Source organism: Argopecten irradians, unplaced genomic scaffold, assembly GCF_041381155.1.
Source record: "Argopecten irradians isolate NY unplaced genomic scaffold, Ai_NY scaffold_0190, whole genome shotgun sequence".
NCBI classification, from domain to species: domain Eukaryota; kingdom Metazoa; phylum Mollusca; class Bivalvia; order Pectinida; family Pectinidae; genus Argopecten; species Argopecten irradians.
In genome coordinates this window covers 46,697-68,422 of record NW_027187657.1, presented here as the reverse complement: position 1 = coordinate 68,422, position 21,726 = coordinate 46,697, and the positions used below count along the sequence as shown (strand labels likewise).

Below are 21,726 nucleotides of genomic sequence, written 5' to 3'. Positions count from 1 at the left end.
CATTTCATTAATATCAGATAACCAGGGTTTCAATTAAAAGGTAACATAATTTTTGGTACTGATAGGGTTGACCATTTAAAAAACTAGCTCACCACTAATCAAGACAACGGATCGTGTGTGCCTAAGTGAGCAAATCGTCGCGTGAGCCTGAGTGACCGCGTTTGGATATTCCTGCGGCAGAGGACCAAAGAGTACTGCAGACGCCGGGTGGGTAACTCGGACCCAGATCTTACCTTAGCGTATAAACTGAATACCAAGGACCGTTCTTTTCAATAAGGCGTTCTCTCCTGGATGAGAGCCTCCTGACTGTGATTTTTAAGTGCCCAACTTTTTCCTTCAAGTAGTTTCTTTTGTTTTTCCCTTCATTGATTTTGGGCCATGTTTGAGATTCCAATGTAGGACAAATAAGATTCTTTTCCCCTTGTTTCTGTCATCTGGCAGTGTTGTTGCTGCCACTTTCGGGTTTTATTTCCAGTGTTTCCTCCTGGAAAATCAAAATAACAAAATGTAACGATCAATCTTTCTTTCTTCTTTGGTTTGTCACCAGCCGTCAATATGACGATTATTTAGGTGATGATTGGCTCATGGCGTGGGGGGAAGGGGTTTATATACGTGCTTTATAATTTAAAACGAAACTATCGCAAAATTTTATAATCTTTTCAATAAACAATGTATTCTAGCCTTACATAATTTTCCTCTACTGAAGGTATACAAACTAATATGCTGTATATGATTTTATAAATTGCCTGGCCATTTGAATGACAACGTACTGATCCCCCCCCTTCGACCATCCGCCCGCCCCTACGGGGGGGGCCACGGGCCCTTGCGGGGGGGGGGGTGTCCCCCCTCCCCCACTCTTAATATTGAGTCCTTTACTTGTTGTACCTACTGCGAATTAATGGTTTTTTGTTAATTATAAATATTTAAAACTATTTATTTTGTCTACTATTTACAATACCTTCTCTCATCAATCTTTTCCCTTCTCTGCGGTTTAAATGAGTGAGAGCGTGGGCGTCTTTGTAGGGGCCGTTATTAGGGGGGCCGCCCACCCTCACAAATGTCTCCGTACAAAGTATCCATTGACAGCTTGTTGACAAGTTTCGTCGAATGAGGAAGTTCTAAGAATGTTGCTCCCTCTTGTTAGATGTGTTGATCACGATCGTTTTCCTTCCGCGGCGTAACTTGTAAACGACATTTTGGGAGGTTATCTGGTCGTTTTTTTTTCACTATTTTTTTTTTTTTTTTTTTTTTTATTTTTTTTTTTTTTTCTTTTTTTATCCGTAATATAGTAGCCACATTTGGGCCGAAGCCTGTTTCAAAAACTACTACTCGAAAATCATTCAAGTCAATGTTAAATATCGTCCACTCGTACTCTTCGCTGTGTTGTTGAGTTGTGCTGATGTGTCCTTTTTCCAGATTGGTTTGACGGTCCAATTGCAAGGCGCATTTTTGAATTGGTCGCCTCATTCTAAAAAATAGTTTTATGACATATCGATTGGGATTTTTCCTGTCTGATGCAATTGTGAAACTAGGACGTCATTTGCATACAATATCGTATATCAAAGCTATACATAGCTGAATTAGGCTTTTATCACAGGTTAACCAAAATAGTAAATAAACAAACAAAAAGTGCTATGTGTGTATACATATATTGTAAGTTGTGACTGCTATTTGTCTAAAAATATAGCAGTTTTTATTTTTTTTCTAACACGTCTACAATGTAACTATGTACAGATCTACATATAAGGATTTCTAACATATACGTCATTGGGAACTAGACGGAAATAAATAGATTAATGATTTTCAATAACCGGAGTGTAATGTTACAGGACAGAACTTAATAGATCCCCCCTCCCCGAAATATATAATTTTTTGATTTGGAAGATTTCGGGGTGTGATGGCAGAAAAAAAAAAAAAACCATTTTCCGCGCTTTTTTTTAATTTTTAACAATGGGATAAAAGCCGACCTGTGGAACCCCCCACCCCCCTCCCCCCCCCGCCCCACCCCCACACACAAATACCAAAATTCTACAATTTTTGCACGAGCACATTCATTTTCTGCTAGCGACGACGCCCACTGACATGCATGCACCAGATGTTACCCACAAGTACCTCTGGCCACTAGACATGCATAGATGTTACATAGTACTTTGTCTTCGGATAAAAAATCTTTGATAATCCATGCAGTATACGCTATGAACATACTATATTATAAATTCAATATCAATACCATCAGATTTTACCAATATCTTTTTACAATGGCACTGAAGAATAAATTTGGAAGTTATCAGGTTTAAATAAATGCTAAAACCACTTTTTCAAATATTACAACTTATCTCCTATATCAATACATACATGTGAATTATCCAATTGGTTTCTACTGTCCAATCCCAGGCTATTCTAGTGAAACAGTCGCGTAAATATTGTCGCACTGTACTTGTCGCTCTTCGCTTGGCGGGGGTCCACCAATTGCAAAACAGAGTGACCTGGTCTCGATATCAGCCACCTTAAGAGAGTCACATACATTTTGAAAGCATTGTTAGTTCCCATGGGTCCGGGGGTAAGACCATAGCCAAAAACAGGTACAGCTACCTACGAAAAAATTAACCTAAGTCAGTATCATATATTGTAAAGCTAATACTTGTTGTTTTATATCGATAACTTTCTGGATTATTATTGTATTTACCATTAGAGTTTGTAACTTACGTCGCCTGGGGATATGACATGCTACAAGAATAATGGCGAAAAATATTGACAGAACGCAAATAATATTGTGTGTGTACAGCAATAATATATCAATGAAGTAATTGATAATTTTAGTCATTGTCAGGTTTACGCGCAATAGGAATTGCGTTTCGCATCGCAACACCTTAAAGTAAAGCGTTCACAAGCAACAACTATTTTGCGTTCGCACCCAATACTTTTGCTGTTCCACACGACAATACTAAAGCGTTAGCACGCAATATATTTTTGCGTTAGCCATGCGTTCTATTTTCTTTTATTTAAACATGTCCTTTCCCCGCCGCCACCGAACTTTAGAAATTGGAGTTAGGATAGAACCTATCGCACTTACAAAGATTACAGAACGATAACATGTACCGCATACTAGTGTGTAAGGCAATTATTCTCAATCAGTCTCTCCAATGATAATGAGATTGCAGCAATGAACCCTGTGAGGTGACAATGTCGACAATGGTATGACGTCAAGGTTCGGGTAACACAACATCTACCTATTGTGACGTAACACCTCTTGTTTGGGCATAAGCTGTTGGGCAATCAGTGAAGACGAAGTTGGTCAATCTCTTCCCTTGTCTTTTATATTTTCACGAGCCTTTTTGGATTGTCCACGTTGGAATAGGAAGTTTTCTGCTGACCTGGTGACAATGAATGGGCGCCCATGGCAACAAGGCCTTTGCTCTCTATTGAGGACCTTTAAGGTGGTAAGCTAAAGGATTCAGTTTCCAACCTGTGTTGCTGAAAGCCCTGGCCAGCCTAACCCCCCCCCACGTTTCTTTAAAAATGAGCAACAGTATAATTTGAGGCAATGATTTTTCAGAGTACATGTACATGTATTTAAAAATACTCAACCTCTGACAAATGTTTGAGCTACTAATCTTACTTAAGATGAAAATAGTAAAAATAAAGGTAATTGTTTGTATCCCCAAAAAAATTCGTGGCACTATATCATTGTATATGGAATGAAGTGCTGATTGCATAGCAAAATAAATTATTTGATATGATTTTATTTTAGGTGTTAATTAGACATTATCAACACGATTAAAATGGGCCAATTATAGTCGGTGGTGGAGCAATATTTAACTTTAGATGTATATGTTATTTAAAGTGTGGAGCCCGACCCAGGATTTGCCGTGAACATGTTTAATTATCTCACTGGTAGTTACATCAATAGCCTGCGAGTGTTTGTCCTGTAATCCAACTTATGCCAGGGTTTGGTCTATTTATATAAGTTGAAGCTCAATTAGCGCATGAGAAATCGTTTATTGTTGCCGCTGTTTATTCGGGTCAATCCCTGCTTGTGAACCACGGGTATCTGTGTGCGTCCGATATTGGGCCCAGTTTACGTTATTTGACCCTACAGAAGAAAATCTCGCCAGTCTTAAAACCCCCCCCCCTTTACAGTACACCCCCCGCCCGCACCACATTAACACGTTTTACGTATATAGCCCCAGTAATTGACACCAACTAGTTGTATGATTATAAATTGTCATGTTTATGTGATACTCGCCAAAGCCATGGTTCCTGGTGATGTGTGTACTTTTATTGCTCGCCCCCCCCCAGTGACCGTGGTTTCTTGTGTGGCATTGCACTGCTTTACAACATTGGCGTCGTCGCAAATTCGGACCTGGCATTTTTGTCGTGTTTGAAAATGTGCATTGTCGCCATTTTCATTTTTCATGTGTCCTGTATATTTTTGTGAAGTATACTGCTGTTGCAAATTTTATTTCATGGGTTTTGTTATTTTACACTAAACAGAGTAATATTTGAGGCTCATTTTTGTATTAATTTTGCTGTTTTTGTGCAGAAAATTAATTCGTCTACATAACTTCATGTCTTGAGGCTATTTTGGTATTTTATTGTGAATTTCTTGCATTATGTGTTTGTTTGTGATTGTCATTGTTTAAAACAATACATTTTGCATTTTGAGCGAATTGGTGTACACTTAATTAATTGTAATTTAGCCCTGAGTGAAATTATATATTTGATCGTTAAATGTTTGTTTACATAGCTTTTTCAGTATATTTTTTCCAAAATTTACTGATATTTTGTGAGAAATGCTGTACCCAACCCTTTGACAAGTTATTTTTCGCATTGCACGTGTAATTTCGTGTGTTAAAAAGTTCATTGTAAAGTAACACGAACGTTTGTACTGAAAAATGACTGCCACATAAAAGTCTTTTCTTAGGGTAAGAGATAAAGGTATGGAACTGAAGTAAACAAAGCAATTAATGGAGATTGTGGACTTTGAGCCCGTCTGACAATCCTGCATTACTATGATAATGAGATGGATGGTGTCCCGAGGAATACAGGTTTCAGCTCAGTATTAGTGAGGAAGAAGCCAGCTACAGCTGATAGGATGAACAACTATTCCTGGACTCGCACGCTAGTTTGGAGTCTACACAAATGCTACATTCACTTATGACTGAAATGATGTGATACCACAAGTCTCGTTAAAATTTTTATCAACATCACTGAATTGTCCCCATGTACCGGTGAGTAGCTATCCTTTAATGGCTATATAAAATTCAGCAGCCAAGAGGAGTTCTATATACCCATGCACTTAAAGCGGTAACCAAGGATGTATGCCAGATCGGTGAGTAGCTATCCATTTTTGGCAACTCCTCAGCAGCAAACATCTATTTATACCCAGGCACTTTACAGCGGTAAAGGGATATATGCCACAGGGATTAATGCCACAGGGACAGCACTTTAAAGTACATAACGTTCCACTGGAAATGGTATGTACCGACTGACCCATTGAGCATGTCCAGGACTAATGGCGTGTATGGTAAACCCGTCACAACCACCACCACTCTATTTTTTTTCCAGGTTGTCACAACCCCACCACCAGGATACTCTTTAACCAATGTTCCCAATGGACCAATACAGGTTTGTACCCATAAAACTATGGATACCGCCTCCATATACCAGGATTCAACACCTCCACCGCCTGGATATACAGCCTGTTGCCGCAAAGGTCAAGTACTACCTAAAGCAAAAGTTCTACCTCTAGGTATCTTGGAGAAAACCCTATGATCACTTCCAAGGAAATCTTCAAGATGTACGTCCAGGACAACCCCAAGGTCAGGTTCACTCGCAAAAGGTCATCAAGTATTGGAGTAAACTCTCAATGTCATTACCATTTAAATGCAAAAATTGAAGCTGAAGTTACCCAGGTCATATTGAGGACCTTTGCCCCCCATTACGTTTCATCTTCCTACGCCACTGCAAATGGTATTATTTCTTTATCCAAAACAGGAAGCAAACGATTTAGGATTATTCTTTAGTTACTTACTTTACATCAATAACCTCAATTGAAATGTTTGTACTCCTCTGAGAAGTCAAAATTTTCTTGTATTAAACTTTTTTTTTCTCATATAGAATTTTGGAAAGAGGAGTTCATACCATGAAAGAAAATGAAAGGAAAAACATATGTCCGTGTGCTCGTTTTTGAGCTACTGTCACTCAAAGATACCTAGTTGACAAAATATTGGATTTTATGGGAATTTTGCCGTTTTGACCATATACACAAGATATTAAAGCCATAATTTCCTAATGAGGTGTTTGATATGTATTTTTGTTTGTAGAATTTTTTTTCCAGTAGTCTTCTTTTAAAATATACCAGTTTTGATTAATAAGACTAATATTTTTTTCTCAGAATAACAACATATGCTACCCCTACCCCTTAATTTTGAGATACAAAATGCATCCTTTTCAGCCATTTTTGCCAAATCTAAGCCTTTATAGCAAAAGTTCTGGTATTAAACTTTTGTTTATATTTTGCATATTAATAGGGAAAGGGTTGTTCTTTCAAAATCAGGCAGAAAAATGAGGGGTCCGTGTGCTTACTTTTTTGCCCCACTTGAATATTTATTATTTTTCAGTATTTCAGAGTAAAAATATAAGTGCTCAAATTACCATTAAATGCAAAAATAAAATGAAAAAAGTGAATCATTTCACACATTAATGCTCAATATATTAATTACCACGAACCAAGCAAAGATTTACAGCAAAAATTAGTTCGATACAGCTAAAAATACTGGTGCAGTGATGATTTAAGTAAAAACAATTTCAGTAAAAAATGGTAAAACTTTGGCTCTACTCAAAGCGAAAAAAAGACACAATTTCAAAATGGCCGCCAAATGGGCAACTTCTTCAAATCCCCGTATAAAAAAATCTGCTAAATTTAGAACTGTATTTTTTTTGACAAAATTTGCAACTGGCAACTTGCTACAGATATTGATAAATTCTATTTGAAAATCTCATAACTTCTTTGATCTATGTCGAAACCAGACTTCAACGGGACTGAAACCTCAGAAGAATACATCCTAAGATAAAAATATTAAAAAAAACATGTAATTAATTGTATCCCGAAAAAAATCTCCCGGTGGAGCATCTTTAACTTTAGATGTATATGTTTGTTACAGTGTGGAGCCCGACCCAGGATTTGCCGTGAACATGTTTAATTATCTCACTGGTAGTGAGCCTGCGAGTGTTTGTCCTGCGTCTGCCGATATCCTATCAGTAAGTATATTGCAATACTTTTCATATATGCGGTCTAGTTTTGCGCTAAGAAACGGTTTAGTTCAGTCGTAAGAGCGGCAAGCGAGCGGGTTCAATCCCTGCTTGTGACAAACTATTTGGACCCTGTTACACAATATTAACCAATTTCTAGCTGTTCTTTATATTGCATATCTTACAGAAAGAAAACTCAACAAAAACTATTAAAAAAACCTTTACAGTGTACTTGAATGCATGCGTCATTTAAGTACACATTATTTTCCTGTACAGATCATCAAATTATTCGAGTTTTGTAACATACCAGCTTTCCCTAAATGACGTAATCGTGTGTATCCTTCCTTCTAGCGGGTTGGGACAGAGATGTTCTGGTACCTCGTGTATGTCCTGATGTCACTGCTTTTGGTTTCGGTGTGTTCGATTGGAAAGAGTGTCAAAAGGAAATGGAGTGGCATGGTATCCAGAGTCCAGAAATGGAGAGCACGTAAGTCAATTTATAGTACGCTTCATGGGATGATTGCGTTCGATTCCACAATGCATATCATTTTCTTAAATTGACAATAATGTAAATAAATGGGTTGCGGAGAGGTCCAACGTACTGATGTGCTGGTCGGTAAAGGTTCGGTGGAAGAATCTATAGTGGATTTCCAGCAAAGGGGTCTGATGACGGATAGCCCATCCGAAACATGCCAACTCTAAACCATTTCCGTCGCATATGTGTTTGTTATCATGCTTCATTAGAGATCGATCGATTCATGAAGGGTTACGTGGGTACATGCCTACATGGGTCTAAATTTTAGGTGCGACTTATTTACCAGTGCGACTTATACATGTACGAAAACTGAAAAAAAATCGTAAAAAAGGCCTGTGGTACTTGTACATAGGTACGACTTATTGTGGAAAATACTGTAAATTGAAAGCGTTTATGGAAAGTATACGATATATTTATTGTTTATGTAGGCCCGTCTCCCTTGCCGCCATTGTGGAACTGCGCCGTGCCTGGTGGAAAGGAGAGCGTTGTGGAAGCCGTCCGGACCTGGGAAAAAGAGCAAGGCGAACTTCGCAGAGAGGTCCAAGGCGATGCTGCTGTTCAACTGTGGACTGCAGCTGTCCACGGACCTAACGAAGGAACTCCCACAGGATGATCTATATTGGGAGAGGAAATCTTGTGATAGTTTTGAGGAAGAGCAGATGGTGCTCTTCCCGAAATGCATCAGACGCCAAATCGATTACTGGTACCCTGTCCCTCGCTAGGTAAGTGTATGGATGGTGACGATTATGATGTTGATGCTTATGATTATGAAGATGATGAGGATGATGATGGTGATGGTGATGATGAAGATGACGTTGATGATGACAATGGTGTTTTTGTTGTAAAATGATTATAATGGCAGTGATGATATTGTTGCGCTTGAGATGACGATAATGTCCATTTTCATTTTTTTCACAAATAAAATATAACTTTGTTTATGAACTTAAAAACTAAAAATATTTTGAACTTCTTCCTAAATTCTATCAGTGCTTTTTGGCTGACAGTTGCTTGAAATAATCCTAACGTGACCCGACCAAGTGTTCTAATTGTTTGGTTCGATACGAAATCCAAAACATCCGCTACAGCCGCCATCTTGAAAACACATTTTGATCTTCTTTCCTATTTCTATTTCAAGTGTTGTTCTTTTTTGGGTTGTTCCCAAATCCAAAATGGCCGTCATGACACCATATCTGACTAATTTCCTATATAACTGTTACCTAGGTTGTCAGATATTAATCGTTAAAGTCCCCGGTCCTCTTGTTTCATTATTTCGCTCTTTATCTCAGTAATTGTTGTATATGTTTTTATTGCTGATTTCATGAGTAATGTACGTTGCGTTGTTTTCAATAAATACAAAAATAATTTCGTCACATTTTCTTGTGTTATATACGCAGGTAAAACAATGTAAATGATTTACATCAGTGTCTGTGAAACTAAAAAAAAATCCTTCAAATAAGGCGTTGTCCGTAACCATCTCCTGTACAATCTTCCTTTCACATGTTGACTATTTTTCGCTTTACAGATGTATTGCCGCGGGAGGGCTGCGATGGTGGTCGACGGTGGAGTACAAGTTGATGGATAGGGATACCAGATTCGATTGGGCGTTCAAAGGATTTCCCAATTTTCATTTCCCGATATTTTTTGTCCTGTTTGAATTTATTGGCCAATTCTACTTCACTTCATTTCTATAATTGATGGTCATAATCGGAGATGTACCTTATCGATAAATTAATTTCATTTTTTTTTCGCAACCGCTATATTAATGTTAATTTAAATCGGTAGGGAATGCGTGTCTATTGGGGCGGAATGTTTAAAAGACATCATTTGATGTACATTTTATGTCTTTTTACAGTCCTGTATGTTCCTGTTCACCATGGAGGAGCAGCCTCAATCCAGGTGGGAAACCCGACCTCTCATCACGGAGAACATCACCACAGAGAGGTCGAAGGTCGTGTGTCCGTCTAGCCATGGCTAGGTATGTTATTATAGCTGAAGGCTATGAAAGATTGTGATGACGACGATGATAATGATGATGATGATGATAATGATGACAACGATGATATGATATCACGATGATAACGTTGATAATTATGATAATGATGAAAAATGATGATCTGATGGTGATGATGATTCAATGATGATGATGATTTGATGATGGTGATGATGATGATAACGATGATGATCTGATGGTGATGATCATTATGATTATGATGATGATGATGATAACGATGATGATCTGATGGTGATGATCATTATGATTATGATGATGATATTGATGATGAACCATGCTTTGTTTGTTGGTAAAAAATATATAACCAAAAACATTCACAGTATCTATCCCCCAATCACCAATTCTTTGGAGCGACGACGATGATGATGTTATGATGAAGTTGATGATGATGATGATGATGATGATGATGATCTTGTAATGTTTTCTTCTTCTCTTTTCCAGATTGGGCCACGCCAATGGGTGGTCGGGTGGCATTGTGCCATTCACCAAGGCGATCGGGAATCCCCTCCGATCGGATGTGATAAGGTTTGGGGCTCACCTGCCCGACCACGTGGGTTTTCTCCGGGCACTCCGGTTTCCTCCCACACCAAGCCCCCGCGCTCGGTTTTCCTTGCCGATAGGATTTTTTTTTTGTATTTATCAGCGATTGCTTTGTTATTTTTTTATATTTATTTTCCTGTACATCTCGACCATCATTAAAAAATATATTGCAAATTTACTGCTGAGTTGAGTTGATAAATTTAAGGTGTCTTTAAATTTTACGTTAAAATAGTGAGTTTGATATGATACAAAAATATACTGTTATGAGGCTGAATATTTTCGATACACTCACAGGATCAATCTTGCCATCCTTACCTATTGTATTGACTTTGTCTCGTGTCTTGAGACAAACCATGTAGTCAAATTGTGATCAAAAACAGGTACAATATATAGATAAGTAAGTAGAAATGAATATATTTTTCTCCGATGGACATGTGACTCAATGAATAATCCCTGTTGCTATACAATTTCCGGTACTTTCTTTTTTAGAAATTATATATTGCAACCTGGTCCTTATGACCACAAAGATCTGAGAATTAGATACAGATTATATAATCATAGACCCACCAGAGTGCCCCAAGACAATTAAAAAAAACGACAAAAAAATAATACTCTACATGGTACTATATATCGTATGACAAAATTTCCACAGGGATCACGTTATGATAACTATTACACCACCTATAACTCAGATCAAATGTATTTTCTACACCTTGCTACAACAATTGAAAACGCCATTTCGTCTCGGTATAATATAGTATAAGCTTTGTTGTGTTCTTTGGGCGAGATGACTACGTACTTGAAAATAATTATGACAGCTTTTTTAATGTTTCGTCCCCAGACAAGATTCTGGCAGCAGCAATGAATTTTTCCAAGGTCACCTGAACGTGACCCCTAATGGGATGTTGTCAGATTCTCTTTTCCAATGTAATCAGATTCCGAACTTGTTTCTGCTTCAGATTACAAAGTATTCCTATCACTTCGATGTGAATGTGTTGTATATATTTTCAATGTGTGCTATTTCAAACGGAGAATATTTCTGGTATATAACAAACATTTATAGGTACAGTGGACCCTCTATAATCCGGACATTTGCGTCTCCTGTCCAAACCGTCCGGATTGCGAATTTTCCGGACTTACGAATTTTGTTTACATAGTTTTAAAAATAATCAAATCTGATCCCAGACATTTCCATGCGGAGTGAAATGTTTCCAGGCAATATTGGTGTCCGGATTATCTAGGCTCCACCGTAGCTGTGCTTCTGGAAATATTAGATTGCCCAACGGCACAAGAAATAGTTTGACATATAATTTACAAATGGAAACTAGACCCTGCTTACGTCTGATGACAAAACAAAGTCATTCATTATACCGGTTAGAACCTCTCTGGCCTTGAGTTGTCTTTTCCTACACTTAGGTAGCAAACAAGAGAAGAACAGCCTGGCCCCGGTCTATATTTTTATTAAGTGGGGAGTCCCTGTTTTGAGCCATGCATAAAAAAAACAAAAATCAAATATATTCTGAAATTGGTACATCCAATATGGAGGGTTTGATTTAAGCTTCAATTTTTTCAAAAATAAAAATAACAAAAATGGGTTAGAGATTACAATTCTGGGCTCCTCCGGAAGTGCGTCTTGACCGGAAATGCTAGCTTTACTTGAAGGAAAATCCATAGCGCGGGTTTAGGCAAAAATATTGAAAAATCCACACGATCGACCTTTGAAATAAATTAGCTTATTTTGCCATTGTGATAGAAGTGCTCAATTTAAGGTAGGTCTTAAGAAAAAAAATGAGTACAATTTTCTGCAATTTTGGGCTAAAAATCATGATATTTTGCAATTTTTCAGGTAGTTTTTTGTTGTTACCATGGTATTCACATGCATGAATAGCGCAGAATATGGCCAAATCTGTATCAAAATATCAAATTGTAATTGCAAAAGTTGTGCTGATTAATTATATATATACTTTTGTACAGGTATTTTTTACAGTTAAATGACTATATCTATATTTCTAAGGCATGCGCCTTATTTTCATAGATTGTCCAAATCTACTGTTTTCTGCTACCTTACTTTCGCCTATCAACGGCCAAACGTCTAAGACTCGAAACAACTTTTGTTATAAAGTCACTAAATTAAATAGATAGATCACAACTTTTTTCAACAATAGAAGTACGAGTCACTTAGAAACGCAGTTCTTTGTTGTTATATAAAAAAAAAACATTTTTTTTTCAAAATTTAATAAAATCGGAAAGTTGCAATAAAATAGTAATAATAATATATTTTATTTTATCAACACACATTTTTTCACACATATACAAATTTAATTGGCTTACAAAACACCAATATGTACCAAACCTAGATTGCAAACAGAAGTTGTCTCCCTTTATACGAAAACTGAACCTCCTACTGGTAGACATAAAAATATAATACCCCAGAGGAACATTTTTTTTTAACAATTTAGGCTTTAGTTTAATTTAGTTTAGTTTAAGCATATTTTATTGCATTAATTAACAAACGGATTGGGTACAAGTAGTTACAACTTATATACACACCCTTTCCACAATATGGTACAAAATATACAAGTATAGGCAATTTGTCCAGAGAGAGAGAAAGAGAGAGAAAGAGAGGGGGGAGGGAGGGAGAGAGAGAGAGGGGGTGGGGAAGGGGAGAGGATTGTAACTTATGCTATCAATACTGCTATATAAGTATTACACGATTAAGTAAATTAACAATTCATGACTGAGAATGAAGCTATAAAATATAAAATATAAAAGATAAAATATAAAAGTGGTCCCAATTGGACTGTAGTCTCATTCGTGTCTCACAATACAAAATACAATAGGCCTATATGAAACTCTCAAATACGACTTTTCGTGCATTCTATATCAGGTTTGAAATTACCCAAAAAATATATATAATTTCATTGGGATAAAAATATTAAATATGCCCTGATTTTGGTATTGGCGAATAAATGATCATGTGAGGTTCGATATATAGCATATCTACTCGATGTTTCCATTTTTAGGAATACCGAGTCAGTTTTCTTTTTGGGAACTTCGTTGCCCCACGTTGAGTTCTTCAGAGTGGCGTTCTATGACCATTGTTTTTCTTGCAAATATTACCAGAAAATGTATAGATTAATGATTTTCAATAACCGGAGTGTAATGTTACAGGACGGAACTTAATAGATCCCCGAAATATATAATTTTTGATTTGGAAGATTTCGGGGTGAGGGCTGAAACCATTTCGCGCGCTTTTACAATGGGATTGCCGACGGGAACCCCCCTGACCCCCCACACAAATACCAAAATTCTACAATTTGCACATGCATTTCCTGCTAGCGACGCCACTGACATGCATTGATGTACATGTAGTACTTGTCTTCGGATAAAAATCTTGATAATCAGTATTCGCTATGCCATACAATATTATAAATTCAATATCAATACATCTGATTTTACCAATTTCTTTTACATGGCTCTGACAATAAATTGTAGTTACAGTTTAATTAAATGCTCAACCAGTTTTCAAATATTTCTACTTTTTACTTATCAAGTCATTTAATTTGCAATTGGTGTCTACTGGCATTCAGGCTTTCTGTGAATATTCGTTTCCCCGTTTGTTGCCACACTGTCGCGTAATATTGTCGCACTGTCGCTCATCGCTTGGCGGGGTCACCAATGCAACAGTGTGACCTGGCCGATATCAGCCACATAAGAGAGTCACCTACATTTTGAATGTCTTGTTAGTTCCCATGGGTCCGGAGTAAGGCCATAGCCAAAAACATACAGCTACACACGATAAAATAACTAAGTCAGTATCATATTGTAAAGCTAATACTTGTTGCTTATATCGTAAATTTCTGACTATTTATTTAATGACCATAGAGTTAAAACTTACGTCGGCTGAGAAAGGACATAAGAAATAAAACGAAAATATTGCGAACGCAATAATATTGTATGTGTACGCAATAATATATCACTGAGTAATTGACATTTAGTAATTGTCAGGTTACGCGCAATAGTATTGCTTTCGCACGCAATAAAGTATAGCGTTCACAAGCAAAACTATTGCGTTCGCACGCAATATTTTTTGCGTTAGCATGCGCTATTTTTCTTTATTTTAATGTCCTTTCCCACCAGCCACCGAATTTAGAGATTGGAGTTTGGAGAACCTATCGCTCACAAAGATTACAGATCAATACTATTGTCGATGCACCATTCCCAATCGCAGCAATGACCCTGTCAGTGACTGACTAAGTCGACAATGGTATGACGTCATGATCGATAACACTGCAAAACCTATTGTGACGTCACATCTTTGTTGCTAAGCTGCTTGGCAATCAGTGAAGTCGAAGTTGGTCAATCTCTTCCTTTGTATTTACATTTTCACGTGCATTCTTGGATTGTCATGATGGATAGGAGTTTCCTGCTGTTTGTGGCAACGATGGGCGCCATGCAACAAGGCCCTGCTCTCTATTGGGACCTTATGTGGTAAGTAAGGATCAGTTTCCTCCTGTGTCGTTGAAAGCCTTGGGCCAGTTTCATAACCCCCAAACGGCACGTTTCTTTAAAAATGAGCAACAATATAAGTTTGAGGCAATGAATTTTCAGAGTACATGTACATGTATTTAAAAATACTCAACCTCTGACAAATGGTATTATTTCTTTATCCAAAACAGGAGCAAACGGTTTAGGATTATTCTTTAGTTACGTACTTTACATCAATAACCTCAATTGAAATGTTTGAGCTACTAATCTTACTTAAGATGAAAATAGTAAAAAATACATGTAATTAATTGTATCCCGAAAAAATCCGTGGCACTATATTGTATATGGAATGAAGTGCTGATTGCATAGCAAAATAAATTATTTTATATGATTTTTTTTAGGTGTTAATTAGACATATATACACACGATTAAACACCAATTATACTCTGTCGGTGGTGGAGCATATTTAACTTTAGATGTATATGTTTGTTACAGTGTGGAGCCCGACCCAGGATTTGCCGTGAACATGTTTAATTATCTCACTGGTAGTGAGCCTGCGAGTGTTTGTCCTGCGTCTGCCGATATCCTATCAGTAAGTATATTGCAATACTTTTCATATGCCGTCTAGTTTTGCGCTAAGAAACGGTTTAGTTCAGTCGTAAGAGCGGCAAGCGAGCGGGTTCAATCCCTGCTTGTGACAAACTATTTGGACCCTGTTACACGATATTAACCAATTTCTAGCCGTTCTTTATATTGCATATCTTACAGAAAGAAAACTCAACAAAAACTATTAAAAAACCTTTACAGTGTACTTGAATGCATGCGTATTACTTCTTTTCTAGAAGCGCCATTTAAGTACACCATATCTCCCTGTACTGATTATCAAATTATTCGAGTTTTGTAACATACCAGCTTTCCCAAAATGACGTAATCGTGTGTATCCTTCCTTCTAGCGGGTTGGGACAGAGATGTTCTGGTACCTCGTGTGTGTCCTGATGTCACTGCTTTTGGTTTCGGTGTGTTCGATTGGAAAGAGTGTCAAAAGGAAATGGAGTGGCATGGTATCCAGAGTCCAGGAATGGAGAGCACGTAAGTCAATTTATAGTACGCTTCATGGGATGATTGGGCTCGATTCCACAATGCATATCATTCTCTTCAATTGACAATAATGTAAATAAATGGGTTACGGAGAGGTCCAACGTACTGATGTGCTGGTCGGTAAAGGTTCGGTGGAAGAATCTATAGTGGATTTCCAGCGAAGGGGTCTGATGACGGATAGCCCATCCGAAACATGCCAACTCTAAACCATTTCCGTCGCATATGTGTTTCTTATCATGCTTCATTAGAGATCGATCGATTCATGAAGGGTTACGTGGGTACATGGGTCTAAATTTTAGGTGCGACTTATTTACCAGTGCGACTTATACATGTACGAAAACTGGAAAAAAAATCGTAAAAAAGGTAGTATTGTACATAGGTACGACTTATTGTGGAAAATACTGTAAATTGAAAGCGTTTATGGAAAATATACGATATATTTATTGTTTATGTAGGCCCGTCTCCTTGCCGCCATTGTGGAACTGCGCCGTGCCTGGTGGAAAGGAGAGCGTTGTGGAAGCCGTCCGGACCTGGGAAAAAGAGCAAGGCGAACTTCGCAGAGAGGTCCAAGGCGATGCTGCTGTTCAACTGTGGACTGCAGCTGTCCACGGACCTAACGAAGGAACTCCCACAGGATGATCTATATTGGGAGAGGAAATCTTGTGATAGTTTTGAGGAAGAGCAGATGGTGCTCTTCCCGAAATGCATCAGACGCCAAATCGATTACTGGTACCCTGTCCCTCGTTAGGTAAGTGTATGGATGGTGACGATTATGATGTTGATGCTTATGATTATGAAGATGATGAGGATGATGATGGTGATGGTGATGATGAAGATGGCGATGATGATAACAATGGTGTTTTTGTTGTAAAATGATTGTAATGGCAGTGATGATATTGTTGCGCTTGAGATGACGATAATGTCCATTTTCATTTTTTTTCACAAATAAAATCTAACTTTGTTTATGAACTTAAAAACTAAAAATATTTTGAACTTCTTCCTAAGTTCTATCAGTGCTTTTTGGCTGACAGTTGCTTGAAATAATCCTAACGTGACCCGACCAAGTGTTCTAATTGTTTGGTTCGATACGAAATCCAAAACATCCGCTACAGCCGCCATCTTGAAAACCACATTTTGATCTTCTTTTCTATTTTACTTGACTGAAACTTGCCTGAAATGATTTTGATTAGGTTCTGATCAAGTGTTGTTCTTTTTTGGGTTGTTCCCAAATCCAAGATGGCCGTCATGACACCATATCTGACTAATTTCCTATATAACTGTTACCTAGGTTGTCAGATATTAATCGTTAAAGCCCCCGGGCCTCTTGTTTCATTATTTCGCTCTTTATCTCAGTAATTGTTGTATATGATTTTTTATTGCTGATTTCTTGAGTAATGTACGTTGCGTTGTTTTCAATAAATAAAAAAATAATTTCGTCACATTTTCTTGTGTTATATACGCAGGTAAAACAATGTAAAAGATTTACATCAGTGTCTGTGAAACTAAAAAGTTTTCCTTCAAATAAGGCGTTGTCCTTAACCATCTCCTGTACAATCTTCCTTTCACATGTTGACTATTTTTCGCTTTACAGATGTATTGCCGCGGAGGGCTGCGATGGTGGTCGACGGTGGAGTACAAGTTGATGGATAGGGATACCAGATTTGATTGGGCGTTCAAAGAATTTCCCAATTTTCATTTCCCGATATTTTTTGTCCTGTTTGGGTTTATTGGCCAATTCTACTTCACTTCATTTCTATAATTGATGGTCATAATCGGAGATGTACCTTATCGATAAATTAATTTCATTTTTTTTTCGCATTCGCTATATTAATGTTAATTTAAATCGGTAGGGAATGCGTGTCTATTGGGGCGGAATGTTTAAAAGACATCATTTGATGTACATTTTATGTCTTTTTACAGTCCTGTATGTTCCTGTTCACCATGGAGGAGCAGCCTCAATCCAGGTGGGAAACCCGACCTCTCATCACGGAGAACATCACCACAGAGAGGTCGAAGGTCGTGTGTCCGTCTAGCCATGGCTAGGTATGTTATTATAGCTGAAGGTGAAGATTGTGATGACGACGATAATGATGATAATGATGATGATGATGATAATGATGACAACGATGATATGGTATCACGATGATAACGTTGATAATTATGATGATGATAAAAAATGACGATCTGATGGTGATGATGATTCAATGATGATGATGATTTGATGATGGTGATGATGATGATAACGATGATGATCTGATGGTGATGATGATTTGATGATGATGATGCTGATGATGACGATATTGATGATCATTATGATTATGGTGATGATGATGATGATGATGATGATGATGAACCATGCTTTGTTTGTTGGTAAAAAAATATATAACCAAAAACATTCACAGTATCTATCCCCCAATCACCAATTCTTTGGAGCGACGACGATGATGATGTTATGATGAAGTTGATGATGATGATGATGATCTTGTAATGTTTTCTTCTTCTCTTTCCAGATTGGGCCACGCCAATGGGTGGTCGGGTGGCATTGTGCCATTCACCAAGGCGATCGGGAATCCCCCCGATCGGATGTGATAAGGTTTGGGGCTCACCTGCCCGACCACGTGGGTTTTCTCCGGGCACTCCGGTTTCCTCCCACACCAAGCCCCCGCGCTCGGTTTTCCTTGCCGATAGGATTTTTTTTTTGTATTTATCAGCGATTGCTTTGTTATTTTATTTATATCTATTTTCCTGTACATCTCGACCATCATTAAAAAATATATTGCAAATTTACTGCTGAGTTGAGTTGATAAATTTAAGGTGTCTTTAAATATTACGTTAAAATAGTGAGTTTGATATGATACAAAAATATACGGTTATGAGGCTGAATATTTGCGATACACTCACAGGATCAATCTTGCCATCCTTACCTATTGTATTGACTTTGTCTCGTGTCTTGAGACAAACCAAGTAGTCAAATTGTGATCAAAAACAGTACAATATATATAGATAAGTAAGAAATGAATATATTTTCTCCCGATGGACATGTGACTCTAATGAATAATCCCTGTTGCTATACAATTTCCGGTACTTTCTTTTTTAGAAGTTATATATTGCAACCTGGTCCTTATGACCACAAAGATCTGAGAATTAGATACAGATTATATAATCATAGACCCACCAGAGTGCCCCAAGACAATTAAAAAAAAACGACAAAAAAATAATACTCTACATGGTACTATATATCGTATGACAAAATTTCCACATTGATCACGTTATGATAACTATTACACCACCTATACCTCAGATCAAATGTATTTTCTACACCTTGCTACAACAATTGAAAACGCCATTTTGTCTCAGTATAATATAGTATAAGCTTTGTTGTGTTCTTTGGGCGAGATGACTACGTACTTGAAAATAATTATGACAGCTTTTTCAATGGTTTCGTCCCCAGCCAAGATTCTGGCAGCAGCAATGAATTTTTCCAAGGTCCACCTGAACGTGACCCCTAATGGAATGTTGTCAGATTCTCTTTTCCAATGTAATCAGATTCCGAACTTGTTTCTGCTTCAGATTACAAAGTATTCATATCACTTCGATGTGAATGTTTTGTTTATATTTTCAATGTGTGCTATTTCAAACGGAGAATATTTCTGGTATATAACAAACATTTATAGGTACAGTGGACCCTCTATAATCCGGACATTTGCGTCTCCTGTCCAAACCGTCCGGATTGCGAATTTTCCGGACTTACGAATTTTGTTTACATAGTTATAAAAATAATCAAATCTGATCCCAGACATTTCCATGCGGAGTGAAATGTTTCCAGGCAATATTGGTGTCGGGATTATCTAGGCTCCACCGTCGCTGTGCTTCTGGAAATATTAGATTGCCCAACGGCACAAAAAAATAGTTTGACATATAATTTACAAATGGAAACTAGACCCTGCTTACGTCTGATGACAAAACAAAGTCATTCATTATACCGGTTAGAACCTCTCTGGTCTTGAGTTGTCTTTTCCTACACTTAGGTAGCAAACAAGAGAAGAACAGCCTGGCCCCGGTCTATATTTTTATTAAGTGGGGAGTCCCTGTTTTGAGCCATGCATAAAAAATTAAAAATCAAATATATTCTGAAATTGGTACATCCAATATGGAGGGTTTGATTTAAGCTTCAATTTTTTCAAAAATAAACATAACAAAAATGGGTTAGAGATTACAATTCTGGGCTCCTCCGGAAGTGCGTCTTGACCGGAAATGCTAGCTTTACTTGAAGGAAAATCCATAGCGCGGGTTTAGGCAAAAATATTGAAAAATCCACACGATCGACCTTTGAAATAAATTAGCTTATTTTGCCATTGTGATAGAAGTGCTCAATTGAAGGTAGGTCTTAAGAAAAAAATTGAGTACAATTTTGGGCTAAAAATCATGATATTTTGCAATTTTTCAGGTAGTTTTTTGTTGTTACCATGGTATTCACATGCATGAATAAGCGCAGAATATGGCCAAATCTGTATCAAAATATCAAATTGTAATTGCGAAAGTTGTGCTGATTAATTATATATATACTTTTGTACAGGTATTTTATTTTTTACAGTTAAATGACTATATCTATATGCGCCTTATTTTCATAGATTGTCCAAATCCACTGTTTTCTGCTACCTTACTTTCGCCTATCAACGGCCAAACGTCTAAGACTCGAAACAACTTTTGTTATAAAGTCACTAAATTAAATAGATAGATCACAAATTTTTTCAACAATAGAAATACGAGTCACTTAGAAACGCAGTTCTTTGTTTTATATAAAAAAAAAAAATTTTTTTTTTTCAAAATTTAATAAAATCGGAAAGCTGCAATAAAATAGTAATAATAATATATTTTATTTTATCAACACACATTTTTTTCACACATATACAAATTTAATTGGCTTACAAAACACCAATATGTACCAAACCTAGATTGCAAACAGAAGTTGTCTCCCTTTATACGAAAACTGAACCTCCTACTGGTAGACATAAAAATACAATACCCCAGAGGAACATTTTTTTTTAACAATTTAGGCTTTAGTTTAATTTAGTTTAGTTTAAAGCATATTTTATTGCATTAATTAACAAGCGGATTGGGTACAAGTAGTTACAACTTATATACACACCCTTTCCACAATATGGTACAAAATATACAAGTATAGGCAATTTGTCCAGAGAGAGAGAAAGAGAGAGAAAGAGAGGGGGGAGGGAGGGAAGAGAGAGAGGGGTGGGGAAGGGGAGAGGATTGTAACTTATGCTATCAATACTGCTATATAAGTATTACACCATTAAGTAAATTAACAATTCATGACTGAGAATGAAGCTATAAAATATAAAATATAAAAGATAAAATATAAAAGTGGTCCCAATTGGACTGTAGTCTCATTCGTGTCTCACAATACAAAATACAATAGGCCTATATGAAACTCTCAAATACGACTTTTCGTGCATTCTATATCAGGTTTGAAATTACCCAAAAAATATATATAATTTCATTGGGATAAAAAATATTAAATATGCCCTGATTTTGGTATTGGCGAATAAATGATCATGTGAGGTTCGATATATAGCATATCTACTCGATGTTTCCATTTTTAGAAATACCGAGTCAGTTTTCTTTTTGGGAACTTCGTTGCCCCACGTTGAGTTCTTCAGAGTGGCGTTCTATGGCCATTGTTTTTTCTTGCAAATATTACCAGAAAATGTATAGATTAATGATTTTCAATAACCGGAGTGTAATGTTACAGGACGGAACTTAATAGATCCCCGAAATATAT

The 21,726-nt window shown here is 37.1% G+C and overlaps 1 protein-coding gene and 1 long non-coding RNA gene across 2 annotated transcripts; both read left to right on the top strand.

The window, feature by feature from the left end:
- Positions 1–8,232: 8,232 nt before the first annotated feature.
- On the top strand, positions 8,233–10,686 carry LOC138312035 (uncharacterized). The gene is made up of 3 exons (XR_011206831.1): positions 8,233–8,511; positions 9,312–9,764; positions 10,242–10,686. It is a non-coding gene; the product is annotated as an uncharacterized lncRNA (long non-coding RNA).
- A 3,959-nt stretch (positions 10,687–14,645) lies between these two features.
- Positions 14,646–16,674, top strand: LOC138312034 (uncharacterized). The gene is made up of 4 exons (XM_069253113.1): positions 14,646–14,831; positions 15,324–15,420; positions 15,782–15,917; positions 16,382–16,674. Exons 1-4 carry the CDS (start codon positions 14,749–14,751, stop codon positions 16,672–16,674), a joined length of 609 nt encoding a protein of 202 aa, XP_069109214.1. The 5' UTR covers positions 14,646–14,748.
- Positions 16,675–21,726: the final 5,052 nt, after the last annotated feature.

Bases quoted from the DNA above. Each gene is read 5' to 3' on its own strand.
- LOC138312034 (XM_069253113.1), top strand. From the start codon at position 14,749: ATGATGGATAGGAGTTTCCTGCTGTTTGTGGCAACGATGGGCGCCATG. The intron at 14,832-15,323 runs GTAAGTAAGGAT...TGTTTGTTACAG, and splicing joins CTCTATTGGGACCTTATGTG to TGTGGAGCCCGACCCAGGAT. The intron at 15,918-16,381 runs GTAAGTCAATTT...TTGTTTATGTAG, and splicing joins AGTCCAGGAATGGAGAGCAC to GCCCGTCTCCTTGCCGCCAT.